The sequence below is a fragment of the Parasteatoda tepidariorum genome, chromosome 2 (genome assembly GCF_043381705.1).
Source record: "Parasteatoda tepidariorum isolate YZ-2023 chromosome 2, CAS_Ptep_4.0, whole genome shotgun sequence".
Taxonomy (NCBI): domain Eukaryota; kingdom Metazoa; phylum Arthropoda; class Arachnida; order Araneae; family Theridiidae; genus Parasteatoda; species Parasteatoda tepidariorum.
Window position 1 is genome coordinate 96,803,394 of NC_092205.1, and position 13,431 is coordinate 96,816,824.

At 29.5% G+C, this 13,431-nt stretch overlaps 1 protein-coding gene across 8 annotated transcripts in view; it reads left to right on the plus strand.

Annotated features, from left to right (window-relative positions):
* Positions 1-13,431, plus strand: part of LOC107447736 (serine/threonine-protein kinase tousled-like 2) — a 136,881-nt gene that overhangs the window by 89,864 nt on the left and 33,586 nt on the right. For 6 of the 8 annotated variants that reach the window (XM_043050517.2, XM_043050516.2, XM_071178064.1 and 3 more), the window contains one exon: positions 9,662-9,746. In XM_043050517.2, coding sequence (XP_042906451.1) covers positions 9,662-9,746 — 85 coding nt within the window. Of the gene's footprint in view, positions 1-4,709; positions 7,557-9,661; positions 9,747-13,431 lie in introns of those variants that run through there. The other 2 variants (XM_043050520.2, XM_043050521.2) reach the window with 2 other exon arrangements.

The following is a 13,431-nucleotide window of genomic DNA, read 5'->3' on the forward strand; positions in this document are numbered from 1 at the left end:
ATTTATATATTACGAATTTATTTGACGATTTTTGATTTATATCACGAATTTATTTGTTTTATTATTGTTATTAGTTATTCATTGAAAAATGAGTCTCAGTCGTGCTGTTACGCTTTGAGATTTTATACTATAGCACATTTCTAATCGGTTTAACGAATTACATGTTATTTATTTGAATTCAAATTTATTTTAATGACTTAGTATTTACTAAAAAGATGTAATTTTTTTTTTTAAAGGTGTTATATGGATTTGAATGATTGTTTTGAATTCTTCGAATTTTGTGTATTTGCAATGTACCTAAATTAGTAGCGAGCGAAGCAACTCATATAAGATTGCGTAGCAATTTTCGGGGATTGGCGAGCGTTAGCGAGCAGGGGGCGCAGCCCACTAGTTGTTACAAAAAAAGTCAATGTCTCTAAATTTTATTTCCACTTACATCAGTTTCTCAATATTTATTTCATTATCAAGCTTTTATAAATACATTGTGGTGACAATAAATAAAATGATTGTATATGTTATCTATGCAAATGAGTCTTTTATCTATAGTTGATCTTTACACGAGCTGCTTACTGGATGATTTGGCATTATTGAAGGTGTGTTTCTGGTTTGAAGGAAATATTTCATTTGTTTTCATCATTTTCTGGGCCCTTGTAAGAAACAAGAAAACATTTCCTAAAACTCCTAGATATCATAATGAAAAAAATGGTGATCTTATATGCTTAGATTACTTTGATGCGATTGCATTTTTTTTTTTCTTCCCCGCACTAGTTTCTGAAGAGAAAGAGGGAATTTCTAGTGCAAATATTCAAGAAAGTTGTGCACTTTTCGTATTTGATATGGTTGACCAGGGTTTATTTTAGGGGGGGGAGTCTGTTGAAGAACACTTTACAAAAATGTTCATAGTTAAAACGAACCCTTTGAAGTAAAATTATCGTTGAAGCGGATTGCATTTTACCATGAAAACAAACCTTTCACAAAAGTTTTTTTTTTAATCACAAAAACGAATCCTTTACAATTTTTTTTTTATTATGGAGAAATGGAGTTGATATATTAAAACTAAATCTCATCCTCATCGTAAAACATATTTTTTCTCTCAAAAACAGCGTCTTATTTTCGCTTAAGTGTCCTTCATCAGTCAATATTAACGAAAACGGCTCTTTCATATAAAACGACTGAACATACCATTGATTTTTGCCGTTAATCAGACTCTACTTTCACTAGTAAAATTAACGATATATTTTTTCACTAGTAAAATTAACGATGTATTATAACGATGAAGTCTGGAATAACCTCAGCTGACTAAACTCTTATGCGGTATAATTTCTTATTATAATTTTTATTTCTTTCAAAAACTTTGAAACCGCAAAACACACAAGTTTTGATGACAAGAAAAAAAACTTAAAATGAGTGCGAGTCGTGGGCTAACAATTCCATACTTGGAGATATGTAAGCAGTTATGCACTAGAGCTTGTAAATTAGATTGAATTGAGTACATTTAGTATTTCTCTTAAAATATGAGAAATAAATTATTTTAGAATATTTTTATGATCAATATGAACGAAACAAGCAAAATAAACTAATTATTATGTTTTTAATCGAATCAAAAATATCAATGGTCAGGAAAATGTTTTTTTTCCCCTTCTTTTTTTTCTTATTAATTGGGTTGTATATTTATTTCAATAAATATTTTTTTATTATTCAAAAGAATATTTGAAGGTAGTCTCCTAATAAAATGCAAAGTACAAAAAGTGGACCTCTGCTCAAGGGCAGGGTTCCTAGATTTTAGCCTGGCGGGGAAAAAAAAAACTTTTTTTTTTTAATTTATATTTTTATTATTATTAATTGAAATTTTATCCAATAATTTTAGACTTCTTAGAACTACAATTATTAATTGTCCAACTTTTTGAACGTAGCATAATTACATTTTAAACAAATCATGTTCAGTTTCATAAAAAATGTCGAATTTACTGAAGATTTAGTACAGTTTTAAAAATAATTCTTCTGAATCAATTTAAAGCACTGTTAAAATGAATTAGAACATGATTGAAGTAATTTAAGACAATATTTCAGACAAAAATAAATGATTTTTAGGTAAATATGGAGCTGCAATTACATCATTGATATTAAAAACATTTATATCTATTTATGGAATAAATTCCCTTATACGAGAAAATATGATTAATATCATAGCATATATCTTACTTCGATTATTTTACTTAATAGTTATTAATAAAATTAATTGAAATGCGTGTATGTTAATTTTGAATTATAAAATATTAAAAAGCCAATAAAGACCTGCTTTTTAAATGAAAACCGGTCGTTTGGATAAAAAACCAGCCGACATTTTTTTTTTCTTTCTCTTTTCAGAAAATATCGGCTTTTTTACAACCTTATCTTAGCTGGAAATCTCTGCTCTATAAATATAAATTACAAAATCTTGACTTCCTTTTAAAGTGATAACGATATAGCCCTTAAATATTAAAGTTTATGTTCTTTTACCCTGTATTTTAAATTACCGAATGGGATGCCCATAGATTAATTTAAAACTTAAAAAAGATTATGACATTTTAGATTTAGTATAACTGTGCGATATTTCTTAGACATCGCGATAAAGATACATTACAAAGTATTCTCATGGTCAGTCGTGAGCACCATGTCCTACGATAAATATCAAATGTGTGTTATCGACTACGGTAATTATCGAATTCGTTAATATGGCGATTGTTATCGAAGACGATAGTTAAGTAAGTATTGGTAAATTTCATTTTGGTTACGAAAATATTGCCCTGTATATAGAAATCGCTTAAATTTGAACAAATCACGAGAATTGATGTTTCTTGACAATATATCGCATTATTAAAATGCTGATATATCGCTGCACATAAAATTATTTTAGTTTTAAATTATTTGTTAACATGCATTAATTTTGCCCCAAAATTAAAAAATAATATGATTAAAAAAAAAAAATTCCAACAATTTTTGAAAGCATCCTTTTCCACAGTAAATCCCACAATAGTTTTAATAAATAAGAAAATATATATTATTTTTAAATAAGGAAACTTTTCTAAATAATCTTTCTCTCAACTATCAACCTCTGCTGCCATCTTTGTTTTCTGAAATCATGATCATGGCGTGTTTAAGTCGATAAACACGCCTTAAATATGCCTTGTTAACTCATTTTGTTTCAAATATTTAGTTGCGGAAGTTAAAATTGAAAAATTATTGTCGTATTTAAGGTAATAAATTAAGCAAAAATTTTAAGCGAACCACTTTTTGAAACCAGTCTTTTCCGAAAGTTATAAGAGAAAACAAATTAAAAGAAAATAAAATGAAATTTTTGGGGAAGGAAGATTCTCTGCATTAATTTCTCTTCTTTTTAACCTTCACTCAATACGAACAACCTCCGCTGCCATCTTTGTTTCAACCTCAATTCATGATAATGCCGTTTTTAAGTCGATAAGCACGCCTTTGAATACGTTTCACAAAACTTGCCACTTTGTTATCAATCCTTAATTCCTCAAGTCAAAAGTATGAAGGAAATTCTTGAAGTTATGTAAAAAATAGTAGCGAGATGTACTAATTTAAAACAATTTTAGTTTAATATTTGAAATTTAATGATGCATTTAATTTATAGATATGCGGTATTAGTAATTTGTAGTAATTTTTTTTTGCTGTATTTAATGAAGTAAATAAAACTATAATAATTAAATAGCTTTAAAAAAAAAAAACTCTTCCGATCTGAGTTCTTCAAGTAAAAATAATTATAATGAAAAGCAGAGAAAATTCATTTAGAATTGTTCGAGAGGAGAGATTCTCGACTTTTCTTTTCAACCTTCACTCAAAGCGATCAGCCTCTGCTGCCATCTTTGTTTTAACCAGAGATCATGACGTTTTTAAGTCGATATAAGCACGCCCTGAAAACGCATCTTAAATTACTTGTGTCACTTTGTTATCACCAATTCTTAATTTCTCTAGTTCAAATATTTACGTGTTTTTAGTGAAAAATAAAAATTCTTTATTGTCATATATTATACTATATAGGATTTTACGATTTAATTAAAAAAATATATATATGCGTAATTATAATGATTGTGCGCAGAAAATATTTTAACGATTCTTATTGCTTTAGTTTATCGACTGTCAACAAGCGTAATGAAGCGAGAACTTGAAACTCCATTTTTTTTATTTTTTTTTATAACCGGTTACGTTGCCCGTCTACGACCGCTGCGACACGCCAAAGCTATACCAGAGAGATTACAGCTTTCTCTTTTTCCCACTTCAGTTAAGTTATACCTGCGTGGTTTCGCATCGTAACGTTCTGTTAAAATAAAAATGAAAAAGTAAATAAATAAAATAAAAAAACTTATTCAGACTATTGCATCCCTACAGGGGCTCCTTGAATTCACTTTTGTGGACCCCTCTGCTTTTGCTTAATTTACTTGCTGCAGTCAGTGAGATAGATACTAACAGGGTTGCCGTTTCTCGTTAAAGGAGGGGGGGGAGTTTATCATCGATGCGAACTGCATTGTTATTCGAGAATTTTATTTTTTTGTTCGTGAGATATTTTTAATATACCATTTTAAAAGCGCTTACTTATCAATTTGTATTCAATTACCTATTATCAATTTGCTATAACAATTATAGTTTAACATATTTTATTTTAGACTATAAAAATGTATTTTCTATGGTCGTCAAAAGCGTCCATTTTTTTTTTTTGAGTTGGAGGAGACCTAAATAAAGACGCGCATTTTCAATAGTTAGCTAAATTACTCTCATAAAAAAATTTTCGATTTTTTTTTTCTTCTCTTCTCTGCTTTTGCTTCTACTAAAATATTAATTAATTTTAATTTGTTACTTAACTAAATTTAAATCGATGAAAAAAGAGCTCTTTATTTGCCTGAAGTATTAAAGACGTGAATTTATAGAGATTTCCAGCCATTGAGAAGAACATACAACGCGCCACTCCTTTCCCCCTCCCATCAATGGCGCCTATGATGCATTTAAATGTTATTTTCTGATTTTTTGATTTAAAGATTTTTTTTAACGGCTTAACTATAAACAGTTTTATCTAGAAAAACAGATGCATCCAACTTTAGTTATTTTTCGTCAAGCACGTATTAATTATAATTGGTTGAAGATAGATTTCTTTAAGAGAAAGTAAAAATAAAAAAAAATGGCGATTATACTTTTTAATTCTTAGAATTTAAGTAAAGCTCGCTATTACTGAGACGGAAACTGTTATCGCGGCGATAATTTCATCCGTATAAATTTATTTATTTCTGTACATGTTAATGTTATCGCAACACTTGTGAAACCTACCTGTGATAAATAATATACTGCGTCAGTTACAGTACGTATAAAGATTCTTTTTCAAGGTTATTGCGGATATATTGATTACATAAAATTGTCACATTATACATGTATTAAGTTTTTTTTTTTGTTATTAGTTCAGTTATTCCATATTTATGATTCATTTACTATGCCCTATTGCTTCTCATGAAGAACAACTACAGATATTGATTTCAGCTGGGCGATGTAATGATATATATTGAAATATTGATATTTTCAAATCGTTGAATATAAAGGATATCAGTATTTTATATCGTGAAATATTGATATCATGGCTGGTCGATACGCATTCGGCTTACACCGACCACAGTGCTGACGTAAAATATCCTCAGGGATCATGGGTTAGAGTCCCCTTGCCGTCAGACTAACCGTGGGAGGTTCTAGTGGTTTTCCTCTTCCTATAACGCAAATGTGGGTTAGTTCCATCAAAAACTCCTCCACGAAGGCAAATTTCTCCCAATATTTGATAGCAAGTAGTTCCCTTGTCTTCTGGATTGGGTTCAAAACTACAAGGCTACGGAGTTGAACATTAGTAGTCGTAAACCCAAAAAATTGGGTCGGCTGTTCAACGACGGTTATAAAATAAAATAAAAACTATCTCAACCATGATAATTTGAAAAGTATTCTTGCGATATGTCATAGATACCATGTCTTACGATAAATTAAGACAATTTTTGAATAGGATAATATAGCCAACATTATCGATAACTATGTAGATAATACGAATTTATCCGTAGTCATTTGGGTAACGGAAAAATTTGGCCTAATATCGCGATATATAGTTATAATTATTTCCTGCGTTGAAAATGTTTATATAGATACGGAATTAAAATGCCTGTTCCACTTTTGACTAATTGCCTTTCACGGTTTTATAATATCATGAATATTACATGTTTTTTGGGCGTCATCTCATGGCTGTTTATTTGTTCTTGAGACTTACTATCTAAGCGGGTAGATTTTGCTTTTGTGTTCCAAATTAAGAAAAAATGTTGCTTTATTCTCCATTTTTGTATTAGTAGTGTGACACTCCCACTCCTACAAGACGCACTGCAGACAGCTCTCTTGGGTTAAGTTTGGGTGTCGCGCAAGGCCTCTTGTGTTTTTCCTGCTAGCTCTTCCGGAGTAGGTTGTGGGCTAGCTTTGCTAGCAATTCTTACCATCTCTCTCTCTCTTCTTCATCCCTTTCTCTCCCATACCCCTCATTGCTTCATTCACTCTCTCAAATCGGTGCGCGTTGTGCAACCACGCGCTAGCTTTGACCACTCGCAGAGGGATTGGAATAGCGAATTTCCCTCTTCTGTTCCCCCCTCTTCTACACACCTCTCCTGTCTCTCTCTCTTTCTGCACTAAAGGTATACGTAGTAATGTCGCTCTCTGGCGAAGGCAGTAGTAGAAGAATTTTGCGCCTTTTCGTCAAACCCGAATGACCTTATGGAGTGCCGCAATAATAAATGCAACGCGGCCTCTTGTTATTATTTCTTCTTCATCCGTGGCGATTAGCGTTAAAAAATTCTTCTCGTCCGGCCATTGGTGTGGTGGCCCCCCCACCCTAGGAGAGAGAATGCGCGGCCATGCTGAGGTAATGCCTGTGATATCGATATCTGTATGTGCGTGCGTGTGTTTTCTCCCTGCTCCCTTCGTTCTATCTCTACACACTACCCCCCTCCCTCTCTCCCCCTTCTTGCTCGTTCTGTCTGTCTGTTCTCTTCTCCGCTCCCCCCTCTCTTTTCCTTCCTTAGCAGTGGTTGTGTATGCTGTTGTGTGTTGAGCCAAGATGGTAGCTTGCAGTCTGCTTATACTGATGACTAGATCATACGATCTAACTGCGATTTTGGACTGCGGATTTTTAAGCACGGGCGTAGGCTTTATGCTGCTTCCATCTTGCTTTTCATCATACGTGGCTGCCTGAACCTCGTGTGCTAGATTTCTTTGTTTTGTTTTTCTCTCTCTCTCCTTATTTATTTAAATTTTTTTCTTTCTGTTTTGTCTTTTATTTATTTTGTCGGGATGAGTGGTGGTTTCCCATTTCTGTTGTTGACTCGCTGCAGTTGTGCTGGCGGCTGCGGTGGTCAAAGTAGAAGTAATATTACTATTATGTTAGTTTATTGTCGTCGTTGTTGTTGCGAGGGGACCTTTTCACTGTGATGTTTCTTATGACGGCAATAAGGAATGAAAGTTCAAAAATATGTTAAGTTGCAACAGTACAAGTAAGTGGCCTAATGCTGTGAATAAAATTTAGTTGCATGAACAGCAAATTTATTTTTTGCTGCTGAGAACAAAAATATGTACAAATCTACTTTGTGCTGTGTTAAGTAGATTTGTAGATATTTAAAGTGAACACACTTACACATTGACTGAATCACAATTTACCTTGTAAATATTTTTTTTTATTACATAAAATGTCTATAAATTTGCTTTATTTTGTTTGACTGAGTCATTCAATAGAAACATTTTTTATGACATAATTTAAGAATTTCGATGAGGTAAGCAATTATGAACTGTGTCACCTTATGTGTCATTGAATTATGTCACTTGATTCAAAATATGTTCTCTTTATTTTTTTTAAATTTTTCATTTTTTATAATTATCTTAAAAAAACAGTAATTAAAAATAAAACAATCACAATATTACTGAGTACTAGTTAAAATATTTTTTGTGACATAAAAATACCTTGAGAAGTTGAATGACCTATTAATTTTTAATTTAATTAATTCAGTTTATAAAAATTACTGTATTAATTTTGCAAGTTAACTAATGCACATGGTTAATTAGTTTTTATAAATATGTGTTTCATTAGAGACATTCTTATTTTGTTTATTAAACAATATCATTAAATTTATTTTCATTTAATGTTACTCAATTATTAAATTATGTAAAATTACCTTAAATAATTCTAGAATGTATGTAAAAAAAAAAAAAAATTCTGAGCTAAGTCACCTTATCCTATGTCATTGAAAGTATGTCACCTGATTAAAAAAAATAATTTTAATTTTTAAATAATTTGATAAAAATATATTAATGAGTAAACATATACATGAGTAATTTTTAAAATATTTCATTGTGATATAATAATTAGGACATTATCTTAAATAGTTGAATGACCTTTTTCTGATATTAATACATTCTGATGCATACATTGTAAATGAGCAATAGCTAAAATATTTTGTTGTGACACAATTATTACATAAACATCATTAACATTAAAAGTTGAAAAATCTTTACAATATCAATTTTTAGTTTAAATAATTCTTATCATTAATATTCATCATCAGTTAATTAAAGTAATTATTCATCAATATTAACAGGGGTACACAGTTGCAATTTTTTTATTCAAATGCTTTTATTTAGTAACATTTTTATTATTTTAATAATAATGAATGCCAGTGACATAACAGTTGTATTATGAACTTATGAATAAGGTTAACATGATCATCATTAAATTTTTATACAATACAATTTCTTTATTTTCGTACAAGACAAAAATTAATGACAAAATTTCAAATCAATATTTTTTTTCAAAGCTGGAATTAATATGATAAATAATAAGCAACTTGACTGTTTCTTAACATAAGTCAAGTTTACAGATTTGTGATAATTATTTTATGTTTAAACAACATTAATTATAAATTTTTATTCATATGTGCAGTCAATATAATTTTTTAATGATGCAATGTATGTAACAATTGCATTATAATCTGTATTGTTTATTTTAGAATTGGATTAAATTTTATTGTCATGAATCGAGTATTGTTTTTTAAGGAGTTTATAGTATAGAGTTTTTTAAGGAGTTTAATCTTATTTTATTAAGAAATTATTTTGTTGAATTCTATCATTGATATTTTTCTGAATTAAGAAAAAACAGATAGACATAACCTAATTATCAGATTTTCTTACTTTATAATCAATGCAAATATTTATTGCATTTTTATAATTATCTATTATTAATTTTTATTTAATAAATAGACTAGGGATAATTTCTTGAATAATAAGTTATTTCACTCGATTCATAAAAGAAGATCTTGGGATTACTTAGCTCTGTAGCATTTTACTTGAAGTCCGGCCATGTCTTAAAATTTTTCCTGAAAAATTTTATTGATGATAATTTAAAAGATTTTATAACCTTACATGAATGTGTGACATAATTTTATTATAATCTAAGAACTTGAACGTGAGAGGTGTGAGTGTGTATTCTGATGAAGTTATGAAACATATGGTTATTTTTAAGACATAATATGGATGACATAACTTATATGTGCATATTGTATTTAATGTATCATATGTTTTTTTGTAAAACATTACTACCTTATTACAGGTGGGAAACTAAAGCAATGGATAATATCCATACTCTGGATCCCCGAAAACAGGAACTTTTAGAAGCCAGATTTATTGGTAACAGAGTATGTATTTCTTAATTAAATTTTATTTAATTTTTCATTTCATTTCTTACAGTTAAAAATGTAAATTTGCTCCAATATTTTCAATTAACAATTGTTTGTATTAGCTAGTCTAAACAATAATGAATGCATAATAACCGATCAAGACAATAATAACAGCAATATTAATAGCAGCAATAATAATAATGAAAACAATAATTAAAATAAAACTAATGGGGAATCTGTATTTTTGCACTTTTACTGTTTATTAAAGGAAGATTTCTGCATATGTTACATCCATCAAAATGGAGTCCGCATTTTCAAATCAATCGGGGCCACAGCACTTTCCAATTATGAGGACAAGACGATTTCAATTAACTCAAAAAGATGGAAGTATCATCTCCCTAATAATGTTAAAAGCTGTCATCTTTTATGAATTGTGCTGTGTTGTCATCAATATAGGGCATCAAAGGTTACTATCTAAAGGTTAAAAAGACTATTTAAAGGTTGAAAGATAGTTAAACACTGACTATTAGTATTTTAAAATAGCCACTGTACATATTTCTAGCACATAAGTATTGAATTATGAAATTTTTTATGTATGTTTTTGTAGGCTAATAAAATGAAATGCTAATAAATTTCATAATTAAATGCTGATTCTCCCTCACCCCTTGTCTATGATCCAAGGGGTCCACAAAAGTGATTTAAAGAGCCTCAATAAGTAAATATCAAAACTGCACGTCACATGTCATTGCCCAAATCAATGATGAAAACATCGTAAGAAATTGATAGCCAGCTTCTTGAATGCAACAATGGAGCTGAATATGGATAGTGTAGTTACTAAATTAGTTTTAAATTTTGTTTGTTATTGCCTTGCATTTTCATTTCATAATTTAACTATGTTTCTATCATATTGTGTATACTGGTTTAAAGATTCATTATGTGTTTAACATATTCACTAAACATATGTGTTTAAAATTGTGTTATTATTTATCTTTATATTTTTATGCAAGAAAATGCTATGTATACTTTTACTATATCTAATCATTTAAATTATACATGGGAGGAGCGGGTTTCTAAATATATATATTCTTACATTACTGTATACTAAAATATTTTCTTATCACATAATGTGCATTTGTGATATCACATCACATTTTTCATTTTGAAGTTAGACTGAAGAAGTTAGTTGTTTTTATCATAACTATATTGATCTATAATTGTTGCACTTTTTCATTCACATAATGCTTAAGAAACAAATACTTATATAATCACTACTTGTGTCAAAAATATTAATTCACTTTAACTTAGCTGCAAACTTGTACAGTCGTTTTTTTTTGTGGTATCAATGTTAGGTCATATATAAATCTCAAAATTAACAGTATATATATATATATATATATATACAGTGGAGCATCGTTTATGCGACGATCACTTATACGACGTTTACATTTATATGACGTTTTAGTGTGGTCCCAAATCATTCCTATTCCTTTTAATGTAAAAATATATCGTTTATATGACGCACAGAATCGGTTATACGTCGGTTTTTAGATTTTGTTCACGTTTACTTAATTTTTTCTTTATTCTTAATTTTTTCTTGTGTATTTTTAAAAAGGGCGAAATTTGCCAACATGAGTGATACAGAAAAAGGTGCCAACAAGAATGCTTAGATGACGACCGTAATTTTTACTAGATGACTGAAAAACTTGACAATGTTATGAAGAGGGAAAAAATAAAAATTTTGCTATTCATCGACCAATGTCCAGCGCACCCATCGATACTAATTATTTTGGAAAATGTAAAAGGTCTCTTTTTTCCTACAAATTGCACTAGTGCGCTTCAGCCATTAGATTTGGCCGTGATTAGAATCTAAAATTTCATCATAGAAAGCAGTAAGTTCAACTCGCTATTCAAAGCATTGCATTGTAGAGACTAATAGCAAGAAAATATAATTAAAAGTAACATACATTCAAACTGCTCACTGCAATTTTTCTTCTTTTGTTATTTGTTTGTTTTGCTTTGTCTAATTTAGAAATTTATGCAAATCAACACGCTAAACATTAAAATTAACTGAAAACAGAGTTAGTTTTAGTTTTGGAAGTAAAAATCGATTATATGATGTTATCATTTATACGAAGTTTTTCGGTGGTCCCTTCGGCATCGTATAAACGATGCTCTACTGTATATATATGTATAAAGACATTGTTTTTAAACCATGAATAGTTAATAAGAATATTAATTTGGCAGCTTTGCTTTTAAATAATGAAGTAGCTGAATGAAGTTATCTGTTATTATGATGATGAAATCATCTGTGCAGGAAAATCTTTTAGAAGCTGGTAAATGCTGTGAGTCAACATGCATTTAAGAAAGAACCAGAGTAAATAACTACAAAACAATAGTCAGAGAACTTTTATTACATGGCTCTGAAACATGGTGCTTTAGAAAATTATACATCGAAAAACTGAAATTTTTCAAAATAACTCGCAGAAATTTTTTTTAATTCCTTTGGAATGTTAAAATTAAAAACCAAACAAAGTTAGAAAAAGCAAACCTAACTACCGTTGCAGATAAAATCAATAAGATATCATGGAAATGGATATGATACGCATTGCCAAAAGAAAATTTAGTGGCCTGTTTGTCTTTCTTGGGCCAAGACTGCCATGGCTACTACAAATGAATGTGGAAATTATAAGAAAAAAAAATTTAAGTAAAGGACGAAGCCAGATCCCAATGACAAAGTAGGCTGGACACTTTAAGCTCCAAACGGCGCAAAGAGCCTAATTATATTACCAGTTTTTGCCAATTCTGTCTGCTGCATAATTTCAACTGATTAATTAAGTTACAGAAATATGCTCCAATTATGAATAGAAAGACTTCATTCATCATTCACTTAAATTTTGAAAAAGTATCGTGCTGAAGGAATTAATTATTTTAACATTTTGAAAATTGAGAAACTTTAACTTATTGCTTTTATAAAATTGTCATGTTAAATGTTTGATTGCTGTTTAGACATGCTTATCTGCATATCCTGATATTATTATATTATTGTTTGTATCATTCAAAATGTTAATTTCGGCAGTAAAAGTTTTTAACTGATGTTTCCCCAAGTATTTTATATTGGAAATGCTCTTTCAGATTTTCAAAACAATACTATGTATCCTAATTTTTAACAACACTGCAAAGAGTAGACAGAGAGAGAACACGGGCTTCTAATTATGTTATGCTGTATGTCTGAGATTGTTTTAACTTTCATGTTATAGTTTGGAAAACTCTGACCAACTAAGAGAGGATCACTTATGGATCAGTTTTAGAAGTTGCTTTAGACCCTGCATTAGCCAGCAAAAACAAAAATTGATTTATTGGTTGCAAACCAAATAAATTAATAAAATATTTAGTTTTGAATTACTAAATCCTATTAAATTAGTTTTTATTTGATTTATTCACTAGACTTTTATTTTTAGTTAACTTCATTCTTGGATTAATCTCCATTTCAGTTTAAGCTCATTTCCATTTACTTCTATACATTTCATTACAGCTTATTACATTTGCTTTTTTCATGGGTCCTCTTCAGTTGTGGAGACTGAAATCAGTCTTGAGAAAAATCAATGGACTAATAAATTCTATCAATTAAGTTAAATTTTCCTTTTTTTTTCCATTAGAAATTTAAAATTTTTTTTAGTCAAAATAAAAAAATAATATATCTTAA